General features: G+C 41.8%; 1 protein-coding gene across 2 annotated transcripts in view; it reads right to left on the bottom strand.

Moving 5' to 3' along the window:
* Nucleotides 1-481: 481 nt before the first annotated feature.
* Nucleotides 482-17571, bottom strand: part of LOC149228415 (uncharacterized) — a 352641-nt gene continuing 335551 nt past the window's right edge. For both annotated transcript variants that reach the window (XM_089375681.1, XM_089375682.1), the window contains one exon: nt 482-589. In XM_089375681.1, the coding sequence (XP_089231807.1) occupies nt 515-589 (75 nt within the window). In that variant the 3' untranslated portion in view covers nt 482-514. The remainder of the gene's footprint in view (nt 590-17571) is intronic.

Genomic DNA, 17571 nt, shown 5'->3' with positions numbered 1-17571 from the left:
ATCAAGAAGAGAAATCAAGCCTAATATTACTACACTTGGTTTCTCAACAAAGAGTACCAGCAACAAATCTCCATTAATGTGATGAAAATCATAATGTGGAAGCTCATACAGTATGAGGTGTAACACACACAAACTCTTGCCAATTTTATTTGCCATTTATGTCTTTTGAAGAAATCTACTTGATATATCACATTATTTTGATTGCAAAACCCAGTTTACTTGTGTTTCAAAATGATCCTATGAGAAAAAACAATAGTGAATTTAGTGTAGCGGAGAGCATGAGGAAAACTCAACTAAATTTTTCTATTGTATGAGATGTATCTACGTTGAAAGCAATGTTATGTTTATAAAAAATATGAGATACTTTGTTCCAAATGCTAATAGACAATATATCCTTAAAGTGCAAGAGAATTGATTCCTTCAACGACCTAAGATACAAAAGTGGAAAAGTAAAATAAACATCAAATAACAACTATGCCTTACATGATCTACATAAATATTGGAGTGATGTGAGTTAGAGCACAAACCAAAGGGAAAAAAACTTTATGCTCCTCCCCTTCCATGTTTCTTCTAAGACCTTACAAAATCCCTGCAAAAGTGGGAGATAAAATCACTTTTATTAAAGAACATCTAAAGTGTTAAGATAAGGAACAATTAATCCCTTTTGAACTTTCAAAAACTCTTACTATCTATAAATTATGTTTCTTAAGAAATCATCCCCTTCTAGAAAATAAAAATCATTACGATTTATAGGAAATTTATTCAACACAGCCAAAAGAGTAAACAAAGTCTAGAAAAATAAGCTACTTAATTAAAAGAGTTAAGGGCATTAATTCATTTCAATATTGTTTCTTTTTAAACATGAAAATCTCACGATATTAACTAAGTATTCTTTGTGGTTTTATCATTTGTGATGGTAAATGTAGTTGCAAACATGGGAAGGACCAAATATGGAGGTTAGGAAGAATTTGAAGATAAATGTCATGTACAAAACAAGAAATTACACTTTAGTACTTACCTTATGTGCTTAACTTGTCTAAGAAACATTAACAAAGTGTCACGGTTTATATAAACACACATATTTACTTTTTCCTAGGGAAACCTAAAGGGGGGACACAAAGGATGCAAGCCCACATTTGTCGATGTTATCCCTCATAAACTTGTCATTATAGAGTGGTGCATCTTGTTGACCACTTTGTGTCAACAACCCCATAGCAGTACACCCCTTTTTTCGCAAAAGGGATCTATCATGTTCGAGTGTTCTCATCATTCAGATTCATCATTATCAGCTATATGTACACTATAGTTTTGTAAACCCATTCTTCATTTTGTAATGTAAATGATGTAGTAAGACAAATGTATGTAGCAACCTAGGTAAATTTATTTTTCTGATGATGATTTCTATCCTAGGAGCTTTTTAGTCTTATCGATTCATGTGTGTTTCTAAACATAGATGATCGGCCAAGTTTTTCCCTCTATCCTCACACCAAATCTAGGGTGGATTTTTTTGCCAGGATCTTAAATGAGTCCTAGTGTTATTATTGAGTCTCTATAAAAGTGATTTGCGAATAATTCTAACAATTTGGTTAGATTATTTTATTACAAGTCACTTAGTCTACTAGATCATATTTTGTGTTGCAGAAATGGGTAAATGTTGAGGGTCTATAACGAATGGGTGTTCCCCCTTCATGGGTTAGAAATGTAATATTTCATGTAAATAATATTTTAGCTATAATGCTAAAGTATTAGAGGGTTGGAAAAATTAATAATCCCCTCATGAGTCAATTAATTAAATTTTCTGGCTAAAATAAATTAAAATGCTAAAGCCAAAAATTTAATTAATTTAGGTCCTAGGAAAAATTAAATTCTCCAACATTTAAAATTCGTGGGTTTTAAAGTTTTTAATTTTTGGAGGTCCCCAACCAAGGGAATATTGAAAATTTCAAGATATTTTGGACCCTTGGGCCATAGTAGTTAAGTCAAAGTCAACTTTTTGAGGCAATTAACTCAAAATAATCATTTTTGAGTTAATTAAAAAGAAATTAAAAGTGAAATTCGAATTTCCTCAAAAAGTAACTTTATTTCAATGGTGATGATTAAAAGATCATTTGATCTTCATCAACGGTTGAGATTGCTTTGACGGGGATCAAGCCATCTAGTTGTTGGAGAATTATCTATAAATTAGAGGTCTCTCTCCATTATTTGGATCCGATTTTTGAATCGTCTACTTGCTCTAAGAAAGCTCTTGTAACTTTTTTCTGGTTAATAAAAACGCAAAGACTTTGAGGTTTCAAACTGTGGTGTTCCTCTTTCAGATTTATGTGGTAATATTGTTCTTAATACTGTATTGTTTTTATTTGTATTTACTGGATAATAGTCTTTGAAGATTGATCTGCGCACAGGTAATCTTGCCCAAATTTCTGGGTTTTTTAAACTATCATTTTGATTTGATAGAAATAGCAGGTATCTCTATTTCCTGATGATTTTATGATCATTTTGAATCTCTATTAATCTAACAATCAAACCTAAGTGTGCAGAAGTTATCATTCAGGATTTGGGAGTTTGGGAAAGTCCTCGGTTGGATGAACTAACTCTCGGATTACAAAATCTAAAGAGCCCATTGTTTTTTTCAATTTTTGAAGTCATTTTACAAAATATTTTACTTGCAGGGGTTTTCTTGGGTTTGTGCCTTTATTTAAAATTTCCAGTTTATTTATAAATCTGTGCAAAATTGTTTAAATTTGGCTAATAGAGGGCTTTGATCTGCAAATCTACTAAATCTGTAAAATATCATTGTACATTTGTAAATTTCAAATCTTTTAATTCAATGGGATTTTGGGTATTTCATATTTTTGTATATACATGTTTTGGAGTTTTCTATCTTTTGTTTGTGCATGGACAGATCTGAAGATTGCAAGTGATTTTTGTGGATTCTAGAGATAGATTTAGGCCCCAAAGGGCATCTCCATTTTGTTTGCAGGTTGAAGAGAAATTTCAAGAAGATCGTGGGCAAATGTTTTTTAGGCCCTGCATTGGCCATCTCCAACTCCCTTTCTCGGCCTCCCTTCCTTTCCTCTCGGCCCTAATTCATGGCCTCCCTTGCCTTCTCAACCTCCCTTGCTTTTTCAGCCTCCTTCTCCCTTCTCAGTCCTCCTCTTCTCCTCTCGGCCTGCTTTACGGCCTCTTCTCCACTCCTCCTCTGCTGCCCTGTCTCCTTCTCCCTCACGGTAGCCCCTCCTCCCTCTTCTCCTCTCGGCCTCCATTCCCTCATCCCTCCTGCCTTACGACTCCTCCTCTCCCTCGCTGCCCTTCCCCTTCTTCCTCACCCCTCAGTTCCAACCTTACAACCTCCCCTCATCCCCCTTCTCAGCCTCCATCATTCCACCCTCAAGCCTCCCCTTTCACCAAAAATTTATCACTAATTTTTCCTTAAATTTTCCCTAAAAACTTTAACAAAAATTTCTCGAAAAAATTATGAGTTTGGCATTTGGAATTGGAGGATTTTCAGTCATTCGAGCAACATATCTCCAAGTAGCTTCAAGCCCCTAAGGGCTAATTAGTGCACATCCTCTAAACCCTTACCTCATTTCATTGATCTAATTGAAAGCAAGACTATACTGGCATAGAGTTTCAGTTAACTAAAGTTTAGTAGCAGGTTTAGTTTGCAATCTTTTACTGCAATACATTTCAGAAATAGAAGTTATCTTTAATAACCTTTTGCATGCTAATTGACAAATTTCTGAATATTATTTCTCTATTTTTCAGTAATTTATTTTTGAGTTTTTTGATCAAATGCATCGCTAGATTAGAAATAGTTAAACTCAATTATTATTATTAATTTTTTTTTTTTTTTTTTTTTTACTGAATTGTTAGTTATTAGTTTGTCATGTGAATTTTTTGTTGTTATACATCGAAAAAACTAGAACACTGCATGGTAATAGGACCTCTGGTTTAAAATATATTGCTAGCATTGACATTTGTTTTAAGAGCATATTACTAGACTGATATTTCATCGAATGTAATTTGAGTTTAAACAGTTAGTTTTATTTTCAAAGCACATTTGTTTTTACATGCTCATTCAAGAAGGATTAATTTCATTTCACTTATGCATCTAGTGATCTTTGACTGAGTACTTCATGTAAATGGATTTCTAAATTTAAAGTGTTTTATTTCATGCATTCTACATTGGTTTCCTATTGTATGTTTCAATAATTATTTATGCAAACTTCATATGTTACATTGCTAGTATAAGTATTTGTTTTCACATTAAGATCATTTTTTTGAGCCTTAAGTTAAAAAGAAAATATTCAATACATATTTCAGAAATAATTTTAGGCTCTCCTTTCACAATTACATCATTTCACTTTGCATTTACATGTTGAATTTTCTAAGTCTCTCTGTTAGAAAATTATTTTGTATTCTGCTGGTTTATTTCTTCGACTTGTTTAAAAATCGAACAAGTTATTTAACACATTAAATACCGAAATAAACACAATACAGTCACAACATCTACAGATCATCAACTGAAAGAAAACAAGCACACAAGTGACACCGTTATTTTTGGACAAATGTCCCCGGAAAAACCCAATGCAGGAAAACCGGTGCAGCGATTATGAGGGTTATATTATTATGCCATCTATCTGAGTACAATAGGGTGTCTAATCTGGCTCACCCGATAGAGAAAAATACGCGGCAGCAATATCTCTATATCCAGAAACAGGTATTCAGAAAACCTGTCCCAGAGGGATGACGCAGAGGGTCCTGGGACTGACACAAGTCAGCAGGAGGCTGATGCAGAGGCTAGAAGGGCCAGCGCTGAGGCACTGTGCAGCCTCTGGGAGCCTCTGCATCACTCCCTTTGCCCTCTACATGGATGAGCAGTCTCTCTAGGCTTTGCGCTGCCTCTCCTGGGCTTTACGTAGCCTGGTCTGACTGTTGCTCTCGCTCTCTCTGCTTCTATCTTGGTCTCCTAGTATTGTCCCTGTCTCTCTGCCTCGTACTCACTGCCCCTCGTTGCGGATCACTGATTCAACTTTGCTTAGCAACCCTGCTCTAGCAAAATGAATCACTGATCACTCGGGTGTATTCTCCAACTCACCCCCAAGCCTCCTCTTATACTTTTCTCGTTGGTCCTTCAACGGCGGAAATTAAATCTCTAATCAACGGCTAAGATTAGATTTGGCTAGATCCATCACTTTTGGAACCTTCTAACCCAGTTTTATATTAATACCCATTAATATTTTATTTTTCCTAAGTTTAGACTTAGGAACTCCATTAAAAATATTAATTATTTTAATATCTCCCAAACTGGGTACAATCTGTCCAAACCATTTCTGGTCTTGGAGATCTCATGTGTTTTAGCTTCTCCACCAATTTTCATGGCTAAAGCACATCTGATGCTACCCCAAATCAACATTACATACTAAGCTAGTTCTTGCACATTAAAATTTTACTTCCAAGCATAAGCTTGGTCGATAGAAACATTAAGAGATCAAACTTAAAACAAACATTTAACTAGAAATAACCAAGTCTCTACATTTCACATAGCTTTAAGTTTTGCATTTGTTCATAGGATAGTCGAATCATTCAGCATTGGTTTCACATCCTTTACTTGACCTTTATTACCTTCACAAGATAGTTGACTCCACAAGGCTGTAATATTCCTAATTAGCCATGGCTAATTGGAATATTCGATTCTGTTCAATTTTTGCCTTCTATAGTTATTTGTAAATAAAAAAAGTGAGGAAGGGGGACATAACTCACTTTTAGAATAAAAAGTCACTTCCTAGTAGCATAACGTTGTGACTTAAAGGGGAGCCAAGGGGGCCAAAGGGGGACGTAGAAATGAAGCCCACATAGACACATGGAGGGACTGCGTAGGAGGAAAGAAACACGTGGCAAGAGAGGAATCACGCAGGAAGAGGTGAGCCTTGGGATTGAGAGAGGCCAAGGCTATAAAGGAGAGAGGGGCCCCTCATTTTGGATCATTCACTTATGAGCATTTGTGATAGTCATTTCGACTTAGAGCACGCTGGTTGTTTAGCTAGTCTGCAGCACTGTTTAGTGCATTGAGTGTCTCCGTTCGGAGATCTCAACCTTAGCCCCGGGAGACTTTGAGTGCCTGCTCAGGAAAGGTATTTCCATTGGCGTTTCTGCAGTAGTTTCATCAGCATTTCAGCCACAGTTTCATCAATGTTTTTGAGAATTGCGCAACACTGAGAGGGGTGACCTAGTTCTTTCTGGCAGGAGTTCTGGGTGAGGGTTTGTAGTTGTAGTTGTGCTGAGAGATAGAGCAGGGGATCAGCCCTTGCATATTGGAGAGCTTTAGCAGAGGTTTCAAGCAGATTTCTAGAGGGTTTCATTTAGTGGCAGCGCAGAGCATAGAGGGACTGCGCAAAACCCCAAGGGGGTGATTTTCGGGGCCGACCATTTCAGAAAAGCTCTCTGGGTTTTTTGGGTTTCTTGAGTAGAGTCCGATTCCAGAGTTTCAACTTTTTCTGAGGAGGGGAGCAGCCCCAAATCCTCATTTCATTTCTAACAACAACAACAGCAGCACTGCAGTTCTCCAGCAGCTGGGACGCAGTTCAGAGGGGCCATTCCTTGCTATTCTGAGTGTATTTCTTCACTTGCCTTGTGCAAGTCGAGGTGCCATCTTTCTGATCACCTCCTGTACTCATTCTATTACTCAGTATAATAAAATGGCTTAGCATTTCTCTTTGCATTTCTTGGGCATCTGCTTATGGTTATATTGTGATATGTTGCACCATTGTTATTTTAATCTCTTTGAGCATTATCGGCTATTATACCACTTGTGTGTTTTCTCCTATACTCTTAGACAGAGTCTGGAAAGGGCCAGGTAGCCTCTGGATCTCGTCCTCTTTTCAGAGGCGACATATCTAGTAAATGCCCTCCCAGTCCATCTCTAGTTGGAGTTTGCTTGTGTTTGAGGAGTATTCCTAATAAGGGATATTACAGTGGTATCAGAGCATAGATCTGGCTCAGCCTATGGAGCTAGCAATCTATGACACCGGGAGAAAAACCCTACATTTGTTACAGAGGTTGGAGATACAGAGACATTGGGCGTAGGTTGGAGAACACTTACGGAGAGGGAGACTGTGTTCCGGTGGTGGATGCAGAACAGGAGGAGCCTGTGGTGGACACAGAACAGAAGGAGCATGTGGTGGATGTAGAGAAGGAGGCTCTAATGGCAAATGATGTCAGAAAGAGATTTGCGGATATGCTCCTCAAATCGGTGCAGGATATGTCGAGGCAAATTGAGGTGATGGGGTAGAGATTCATGGAAGTAGAGGCCAGACAGCGTGAGAGCCCGCGAGTTTTCCAGGTTGGTGAGGGATTAGGCGCATCCCACCATTTTCCAAAGTAGTGTGATACTGTGCAGTAAGTGGCCTGACATGCCCCTACACGCTCTACCATGCCCACTTTCTTAGGAGCAGACACGGGGGCCGTAGCCCAGCAGGAGGCAAAGCCCGAACATATGGGCGATTATTTTGCAAAGTACCAGGCCTATGGGCAAGAGTTCAGAGAAGCCCTCTCATTCAGAGATTTTGTTCAGCTCCAACGGGATAGCAGACCCTGCGACCATCACAGAGGGTACCGACATTACCATGATGGTGACACCCACCGTGCAACGAGTAGATTCCACTTGCCTATGTTTGATGATTCATCAAACAGTTCGGCAAAGTCTTGGGTGGAAAAGCTGGACATTTATTTCCAACTTAACCAGATGTCAGAGACAGATGCCATCAAGGTGGCAACATTGCATTTGGATTGTGAGGCCTAGGATTGGTGGTTTCATGGGATGGTTACACTCGGGCAATCTACAGTGACAACATATGCTGAGTTTACCAGGAGATTGATGGAGCGATTTGATCGGAGGGATCCAGAGTAGAATTTTGTTGAGCTGACGAGGCTCAAACAAACAGGAAGTCCAGAGACCTACATTGCAGATTTCTTGAGGGTCTCCATGATGGTGCCAGACCTATCCACGACACAGAGGGTCTATATGTATGTTGAGGGGTTAGCAGAGCCACTTCAGGGTCTAGTCCGATCCACTAGGCCAACCACACTCCAAGACACTATCAGCAGGACCCGGGACTTACAGGATGTCTTACCTAAGACCCGGACACCTTACCCCCAGAGATAGACTTTCCAGTCTAAGAGGAAGGATGTGAGGATTCCTTCTCCAAAGGGGAATCCAGGACAAGCACAGATTGACGACAATGTCAGGAGGGAGCTGAAGAAGAAGCGGTTGTGCTTCACATGTCAGGAGCCATGGGCACCAAGACATAGATGTGCTGCTGGCAAGGCACATTTTATTGAGGTCTTCTGCGAGAGCAGTGGAGAAGAGGATGATGAGGATGATGTGGGGGTAGGAGATAGCCATGCCGTACAGGGACCTTTGCAACCTCAACCACCAGCAGCAAGTGGTGCAGCTTTTTCACCCACCGGAGGGGCCCTTGCAGCCTTGCGAGGAGTTCCCAAGTATTGACGCTACGCATACGAGGGACAGTACATGGCTAGTGAGTATCAGTTTTGGTTGATAGTGGGGCGACCCACAACTTCATCGATGCACAGATGGTTGAGCGGAGAAGTATAAAGACAGAGAGCTTCGATGGGTTTTCAGTCTTGGTCCCAGGAGATCAGACCATGACGTGTGCTCATTATGTTCCAGAGCTTTTAGTGACGATGGGCACCTACACATTGACTAACCACTTTTTCATGGTCGATATTCTGGACACCAACATGATACTGGGTGTTCAGCGGCTTATCACTCTAGGGAAAGTCACGACGGATTGGAAGACCCTAGAAATGGAGTGGGATGATGAGAAGACAGGGAGGCATGAGAAGATATGGGGATAGCACACATATCCGCCTCAAACTGTTTTGGCTCATCGGATGGAGACAGTCTTCCAGAAGGGAGACATAGAGTGGGCAGTGGAGCTGTGTGCATCAAGGGCAAGGACTACAGGGCAGAAGGTACATCCAGAGATACAGTCCATCCTTGATTGGTATGCCATAGTGTTTGGGGAGATTCCACCAGGACAACCACCGGATCGGGGGTTTGAGCACACCATCAAGCTTGAGCAAGGCATACAGGTCGTGATTACCATCCCCTATAGGCACCCCAAGGCCTATCGGGATGAGATTGAGCGGGCTATCCAGGAGTTGCTGGCTCTTGGGCACATTCAACCAAGCACGAGTCCTTTTGCTTCTTCCGTGGTGTTGGTGAAGAAGAAGGACGATACATTGAGGATGTGCATTGATTACAAGGCCTTGAACAAGAAGACCCTGAAGAACAAGTACCCCATACCCAGGATCGATGAGTCGATGGACGAGTTGAGAGGAGCACAGTTCTTCTCAAAGATCGATTTGAGATCTGGGTACCATCAGATTCACGTGAGGGAGCAGGACATTCCCAAGACCACCTTCAGGTGTCACTATGGGCACTTTGAGTTCTTGGTGATGCCTTTTGGGCTAACCAACGCCCCCGCTACATTTCAGTCTTGCATGAATCACATCTTCCGTAGTCACTTGAGGAAGTTTGTGTTGGTATTCTTTGATGATATTCTCATTTACAGCAAGACTTGGGAGGAGCATCTCCAGCACATTGAGAAAGTATTGCGTATCTTAAAGGAGCAGCAGTTCTATGCCAAACTCTACAAGTGTGAGTTTGAGTTGACGGAGATGTTGTATCTAGGACAAATCATAGGGGTGGACGGAGTGAGAGTCCACAAGGAGAAGATCTGGGCCATCAGAGAATGGCTGGAGCCGAGAAACATGACGGAACTTCGAGGATTCATTAGCATTTGTACTTACTACCGGAAGTTCGTCAAGGGTTTCTCACAGCTTGCTGCACCCCTGACAGATTTGACGAGGAAGGGGGCATTCAATTGGTCGGATATAGCGCAGCGAGCCTTTGACAGGCTCAAGGAGGTTATGAGCAGCTGCCCAGTGCTTGCGTTGCCAGATTTTACGCAGCCCTTTGTTTTGGAGTGTGATGTGTCGGGAGAGGGGATCGGCGCAATGTTGATGCAAGGAGGTCACCCTATAGCCTTTGAGAGCTGGAAGCTCCTTCCGCACGAGAGGTTGTATTCTATATACGACAAGGAGATGCTAGCCATCATGCATGCATTGGCTAAGTACCGACAGTATTTGGTGGGTAACAGGTTCAGGGTGAGGACTGATCACAACAGCCTCAAGTTCTTTTTGGAGCAGAAGCAGCTACAGGAGAGGCAGCAGAAGTGGATCAGTAAGATCCAAGCATATGACTTTGACATTGATTATGTCAAGGGTAAGAACAACATGGTAGCAGATGCCCTTTCACGTAGACCAGCCACGTTGTCTCTTATGAGCTTGGATACAGATTGGAGGGCTCGACTCTTAGTAGAGTACTCCAAGGACAGGTTTGCATGTCAGATTCTAGATGGGCAAGTGGCAGATGACAGGTACAGGGTGGTCGATGGGATTATCTATTACAGGGACCGGATCTTCTTGACTAAGGGGTCTCAGCTCAAGAAGAAGATACTCCAGGCATCACATGATTCACCATTGGCAAGTCATCAGGGGTTTACCAAAACCTACAGGGCCATTAGAGAGAGGTTCTCATGGAAGGGCCTCAAGGAGGACGTACTCGAGCACATTCAGGAGTGCGATGTTTGCCAGAGGAACAAGGGAGAGGTAAGCCATCCTGCAGGTTTATTGTAGCCTCTTCCCATTCTGGAGGGGAAATGGGAGAGTATTTCGATGGACTTCATCACAGGGTTGCCCATGGTACAGGGCAAGGATTGTATCTTTGTCGTCGTTGATCGACTGACGAAGTACGCACATTTTTTTGCCATATCCACACACTATACAGTAACACAGGTGGCTGAGCTGTTCTTCAGAGAGATCTTTAGGCTACATGGTCTTCCTAAGACCATCATCAGTGATAAGGACAGGCATTTCATGGGCGGGTTTTGGCAGGAGTTTTTTCGGTTGGTGGGGACGGAGTTGACACCGAGTACCAGTTATCACCCACAGACGGATGGGCAGATAGAGATAGTTAACAAGTGGCTGGAGGGCTACTTGCATAACTATGTCAGTGGGCAGCAACGAGCATGGCTGGAGTGGCTGCATATGGGGGAGTATCGTTACAATACTTCACATCACATGTCCATTGGTATGTCACCATTCTATGCCTTATATGGGTATCATCCTTTATCTTTTGCTGACGTGATGTTTGGTGATAGCAAGGCTCCTAGAGCTAAGATTTGGATCCAAGAGAGTCAAGATATCCTCCGAGCTCTCAAGGATAACATGGCTACAACGCAGAACCAGCAGAAGCTATATGTCGACAAGGGTCAAGTGGAGAGACAGTTCGAGTTAGGGGACATGGTCTACCTATGATTATAGCCATACCGACAGTCGTACCTGAAGCAGAAGGGGGCTGAGAAGCTCAAGCCCTGCTTTTATGGGCCATACAGGGTGATACGCAGGATTGGAGGGGTTGCATATGAGTTGGAGCTGCCCCAAGGCAGCAAGATTCGGAACGTTTTTCATGTATCATGCCTGAAAAAGGCGTTGGGGCAGCAGGTGATAGTGACAGATGACCTACCACCCATGGATGATGAGGGGCATTTGGTACTGCAGTCGGAGGCTATCATTGATACCAGGGAGAGGCAGCTGCGGAGCAGGATGGTCTGGGAATTCTTGGTGAGGTGGAAGAATTTGCCGGATGAGGATGCCACTTGGGAGAGTAGAAGATCATGCAGCATCCATCACTTCAGTTGCTTGAGGACAAGCAACATTTTGCCGGGGGAGACTGTAATATTCCTAATTAGCCATGGCTAATTGGAATATTCGATTTTGTTCAATTTTTGCCTTCTATAGTTATTTGTAAATAAAAAAAGTGAGGAAGGGGGACATAACTCACTTTTAGAATAAAAAGTCACTTCCTAGTAGCACAACGTTGTGACTTAAAGGGGAGCCAAGGGGGCCAAAGGGGGACGCAGAAATGGAGCCCACGCAGACACATAAAAGGACTACACAGGAGGGAAGAAACACGTGGCAAGAGAGGAATCACGCAGGAGGAGGTGAGCCTTGGGATTGAGAGAGGCCAAGGCTATAAAGGAGAGAGGAGCCCCCTCATTTTGGATCATTCAGTTATGAGCATTTGTGATAGTCATTTCGACTTAGAGCACACTCGCTGTTTAGCTAGTATGCAGCACTGTTTAGTGCATTGAGTGTCTCCGTTCGGAGATCTCACCCTTAGCCCCGAGGGACTTCAAGTGCCTGCTCGGGCAAAATATTTCCATTGGCGTTTCTGCAGTAGTTTCATTAGCATTTCAGCAGCAGTTTCATCAGCGTTTTTGAGGATTGCGCAGCACTGAGAGGGGTGACGCAGTTCTTTCTGGCAAGAGTTCTGGGTGAGGGTTTGCAGTTGTAGTTGTGCTGAGAGATAGAGCAGGGGATCAACCCTTGCATATTGGAGAGCTTTGGCAGAGGTTTCAGGCAGATTTATGGAGGGTTTCATTCAGTGGCAGCGCAAAGCATTGAGGGACTACGTAGAACCCCAAGGGGGTGATTTTCGGCGGTCAGCCATTTCAGAAAAGCTCTCTGGGTTTTTCTGGGTTTCTTGAGTAGAGTCCGATTCCAGAGTTTCACCTTTTTTTGAGGAGGGGAGCAGCCCCAAATCCTCATTTGATTTCTAGCAGCAGCAGCAGCACAACAGTTCTCCAGCAGCTGGGACGCAGTTCAGAGAGGGGCCATTCCTTGCTATTCTAAGTGTATTTCTTCACTTTTCTTGTGCAAGTTGAGGTGCCATCTTTCTGATCACCTCATGTACTCATTCTATTACTCAGTATAATAAAATGGCTTAGCATTTCTCTCTGCATTTCTTGGGTATCTGCTTATGGTTATATTGTGATATGTTGCACCATTGTTATTTTAATCTCTTTGAGCATTATCGGCTATTATACCACTTGTGTGTTTTCTCCTATACTCTTAGACAGAGTCTGGAAAGGGCTAGGTAGCCTCCGAATCTCGTCCTCTTTTCAGAGGCGACATATCTGGTAAATGCCCTCCCAGTCCATCTCTGGTTGGAGTTTGCTTGTGTTTGAGGAATATTCCTGATAAGGGATATTACAAAGGCACTGGTATCAGTTTTCCTCAAATCAAATTGAATCCTTGAAAATCTTGTGCAATCTAAACAAGTATTAGTTGCTTAACTGTGTCTCCCAGATTGGTTGGTTCCCAACTAATTTTCCCTCATTCCATTTCCATCGAGTCTACCCCCTTAGTCTATTATTAAGAGACAACTCAAATGGAGAGATTGGGGATCAGAGTGACAGCCCCCGATTTGAGTCGTTGTCGCGGTGCCTAGACATTCTGCGCGACAACATTTTTTGGCGTCGTTGCCGAGGATATTTTATTCTCGGCGCCTTAACGACATTTTATCTTCATTCTCCTCATATCATCTTTATCATTTTTGCTGGCAACACCAACATTTTTTAGCATCGTTGCCGGGAAACAATTTATTGGACCTCAGCTTTACTACAATTCTCATCTTTCATCTTCTATCCTTCATATTTCATCACTTCTACACTTGAGATTAATGTCATTGGTAGGGAATATCACCTATCAAATGAAAATTGGGAAAGGGTTAAGGAACATAGTCATGATGTCGGGCCTTTCGCCTCTTCCTATAGTATCAATAATTTTGACCATGACAATGATATGTTGGTTAAATTATTTGGTGAAAGGACCTCTCCAGATCAAATTTTAGAAATTGTGAAAGATAAGGAGCTAAATTATCAAAGAAGAGATAAATATCAAAGTGATAATCATGCTCCACTTCAAAATTTTAACCCCACCTCTAGAATGAATATTGACTTGGATGGATGGTTGAACAATTCCAAAACCTGGGTTCCTGTCATCAAGGTTTTGAAATTCCCTTCCCAAAGGGCTAAGTTGTTAGATGCCATTGAGAATCTTCGTATTATGTTGCTCAAGAGAAAGCTCCTGAGACTGTCTACCAAGATGCCCCTGTGTATTGCAAAGTATGGATTCTGACAATAATGAGCATCAACCTTTTTTCATTACCTTGATGGTTAATGGTTACATGTTGTACAATTGCATGTTGGTTACATGTTGTACAATTGCCATTGATTAGGATCTAATCTAGGCCGTTGATTGATCAACGAGAGGATTATAAGAGGAGGTTTGATGGGCACTTGGAGAACACACCAGAGGCAGATACTCAGTTACTTGAGTAAGATTGATTTTCTCACTGGTCGAAGTTTGGCAAGAGAAAATCAAATCAAAGGGAGAGTTGCAGGAGAGAAAGAGAGAGAGAGAGAGCATCAGCATCAGTCGAGAGTACGAGGCAAGAAGACGCAGAGCAGGGAGAGTCAACGCAAAAGTGTGACGCAAAAAGAGGCAGCGTAGGGCAAGTTGACGCTGGGACTGTGTGAGCAGTCTGACACTGGGCCAATGTGAGGAAAAGTGATGCAGGAAGATGTAGAGGGATCCAGAGCGTTGAGGAGCACTTCTCCTAGATCAAAGATTTGTCAGGAAGCGTCTGTAAACTTTGTCGCTTTTGTTCTGTTGGTTGTATATTGTACATGAAACTTACGCTGAAGAATAATAAAGAAACCCTCATCTGCTGCACCGGTTTTCCCACATTGGGTTTTTTCGAGGACGAATGTCCAAAAATCACTGTGTCATTGTGGTTGTTCTTGTGTTGTTATTGAATTCGCTTTCAGAATTTTATTTTTGAAGTCAGCAGTAGAATTTATTTTGAGATTCACCTAAGAACACTGTGAATAACTTTTTTTTGAGTTACTAAGTAGAAGAAATAATATTATCACTACAATAGGATTTATATTTTGAAATTTTCACACCTACCCCAAGTCGCCAATAAATCACCCCATCTCAAAGGGGGTATCCACTACTATACATATCATGCTCTTACTCCTTGAGCCCCAAGCAGTTAACCAAAAGAATAATCATAAAAAGAAAAAGGCATATGAAGAAGAGTGGAAAAATAAAGGTCGGGTATCTCATATACCACGATTGCTCCCTCCTATACATTATATACCCGTGTGGGCTTCTCCTTTATTAGCTACACTTGTACCTTGGCATGTGACCCAAGATTGCCCCCTCCATCCCCTACTTTGTCCCATCACTTTATCACATGCTAGTGGCCACCACCATTTGAAGGATGTACCTTGGAAATATCATCCCTTTTAAAGGTAGAAACCACTTAATAGAGTACTTGGTTAACCCCCCTTTGAGCTTGGAGACATTAGCACATGCCAAAGCCCATTATGGAAGAGTATGCCATTATGAAGTGCCCACCTGTTATCCATGGTTTGTAAGCTCTTTAACTCGATTTCTTTAAATGACTTGTTGTACTAGAAGGCAAGGGGACACATTGGATCTTATGCAGGATTGCAGATGGTCTCCATTTTGGGTTTGGTCTCCCTATACGGGGTCCTAACTCTCCAGAGGGCTACATTGGCACATGTAGGGTGTGTGTAGAGAGCCATGGGCCTCCACAACAGTAGACAACATTCCATGGATCCCCAAAGATGTTCAAAGATTGCTCGAGTTTCATCTATTGGACGAGGAAGATGCACCTGATTCACCATGCCTAGTCGGTCCCACAATTGTATCATACACTTGGAAGATGACCCAGGACCTATATGATGATGTTGCATCACTTATACCATCATTTGAGCCCTTGCAGATAGTCTACAGGCATCTTCGATCTATTTGGAGCCCATGAGGACACTTATGCACCCCCCACACCCATTAGGAGCACCACGGGTTTATTATTTGGAGAACAAGGGGCCAACCACTTGTCCACTACTTTTGGCAGTGTGATATCTCATCATGGCACCTATGGACTTCATCAGGCCCCTTAGAAGGCCCAACAACATGTACTATTGATCATTCGACCTCTTAAGAGGCTTATTCTTTTGTTTATGGGCTAGTTTGGTGGGCTTGTTTCCAAAATTTAGTTATTTTGCACATTATTTTATTATAGGGGCTAATGTAGGCCTAATTAGCTAAATCAAACTCATTAGAAGTATATCAATACAAGACATGTGAATTCATTTTAGCATCATCACTTGGATTGGACTTGTATCTCTCTTGAGAATTTCGCTATCCTTTTTGGAGGACGAATTTTGGAGCATGGAATGAATTTTGATGTTTGGATTATTTTCTCTTGTCTTGGAGCTTCTTGATTGGCAAATTCTTGATGGTTGCATATACTCCTAATACACGTAAGTGCAATTTAATGCTATTTTCTCTCTCTATTTCTGTCACATACATTGTTGTTGGGATTTCGCTATATTGGGGCTAATTTACTACATCCATTTATGCGAAGTTGTGGAAATTCAGTTTCTAGATAGTGATGCTTCGTGTATGGGTCATGTATTATCAATGAATATTCTTAGAGATGCTTCTTCATTGAAATTCATCTTGATAAGCCATCAATTTTGCAAAACGAAGTATAAAGCTCTTGAAGTTGCTTTTGATGTTGCCCTAATGCTATGTGAAGTTGTCTTTGAGGCCTCCTTGACATAAAAAATTCAATATCCATAGTCACAATTACTCTCAACTCCAAATATCCCCAAAGGATTAGGCACTGGTCCACCATAAAGGTGATCACCTTAAACTTATTTTCTTTCTCTCACCTTTTCTTTTCTAGATCTAGCCTTCTAGGTATCCTAGGGCATCATTTACCTTGCAAACTACCCATTGAAAAAATTTGAAGCATCATGTATCTGAGGGCGCTTGGGTTTCTCCTAGGCACCCTCCACTTTTGAAGCAATTCCGACAGTGGTATTGTGAGATACCCCAAGCCCTAGCCTCAAAATCAATCTTGCCCTTGGTTCCCTTAGGCTAAAGACCTCGTTGGGATCCTCACATTGTCTTGCACTAAAAATTATTCCTTTGATCCCTTTCTCCCTCTGGAATAGGTCAAGCATATCCTTGGTTGCTAAAACCTATCCCCTTGACCTAAACCTAGGTCCACTTGGTCACATGTGGTTGCATACACTATTAAGGGTAATCCTTCAAAGATCACTTGGAATCCAAGCTTTCACAAGAATTTTAAGCCCTAGGGACCTCCATTATAAGATAAATAAACTAAATCTAAACCTTGAAATTCACTTTAATCCCTTCATTGAGAGCTTACAACCTTTCCTTCCAAAGCAATCAAGCCACATATTTTAGCCTCTCTTGTGAATAGGCTTCTAGGATCACCCCTCACTCCATCATTGGTCCATCCATTTCGTGATGCTTATCATAACGGGTCTCCTCCCATCGATGACATTCTATAAATAGTAGGGAGCCTTAGCCGAGGTAACAGTGGGCTATTGCTCCATTGTTTCCCTTAGCCTAGCAGTAGTCCTTTAAGGATCCCCTTTTAAGACCCCTACTACTTGGAGCGGTAACATGTCCCATGCCTTAATTGCCATGTGAGTTTGTTTTAGAGGCCTCCTTGACTAAATGAAATCATCCCAAGCATTGGAATCTCCTTGACTCCATTTCTCCCAAAGG

This window comes from Pinus tabuliformis, chromosome J, assembly GCF_031772625.1.
Source record: "Pinus tabuliformis cultivar Carrire ecotype Pingquan chromosome J, CPIR1, whole genome shotgun sequence".
Lineage (NCBI taxonomy): Eukaryota > Viridiplantae > Streptophyta > Pinopsida > Pinales > Pinaceae > Pinus > Pinus tabuliformis.
The sequence above is the reverse complement of the archived record's forward strand: the minus strand, read 5'-3'. Positions and strand labels throughout refer to the sequence as shown.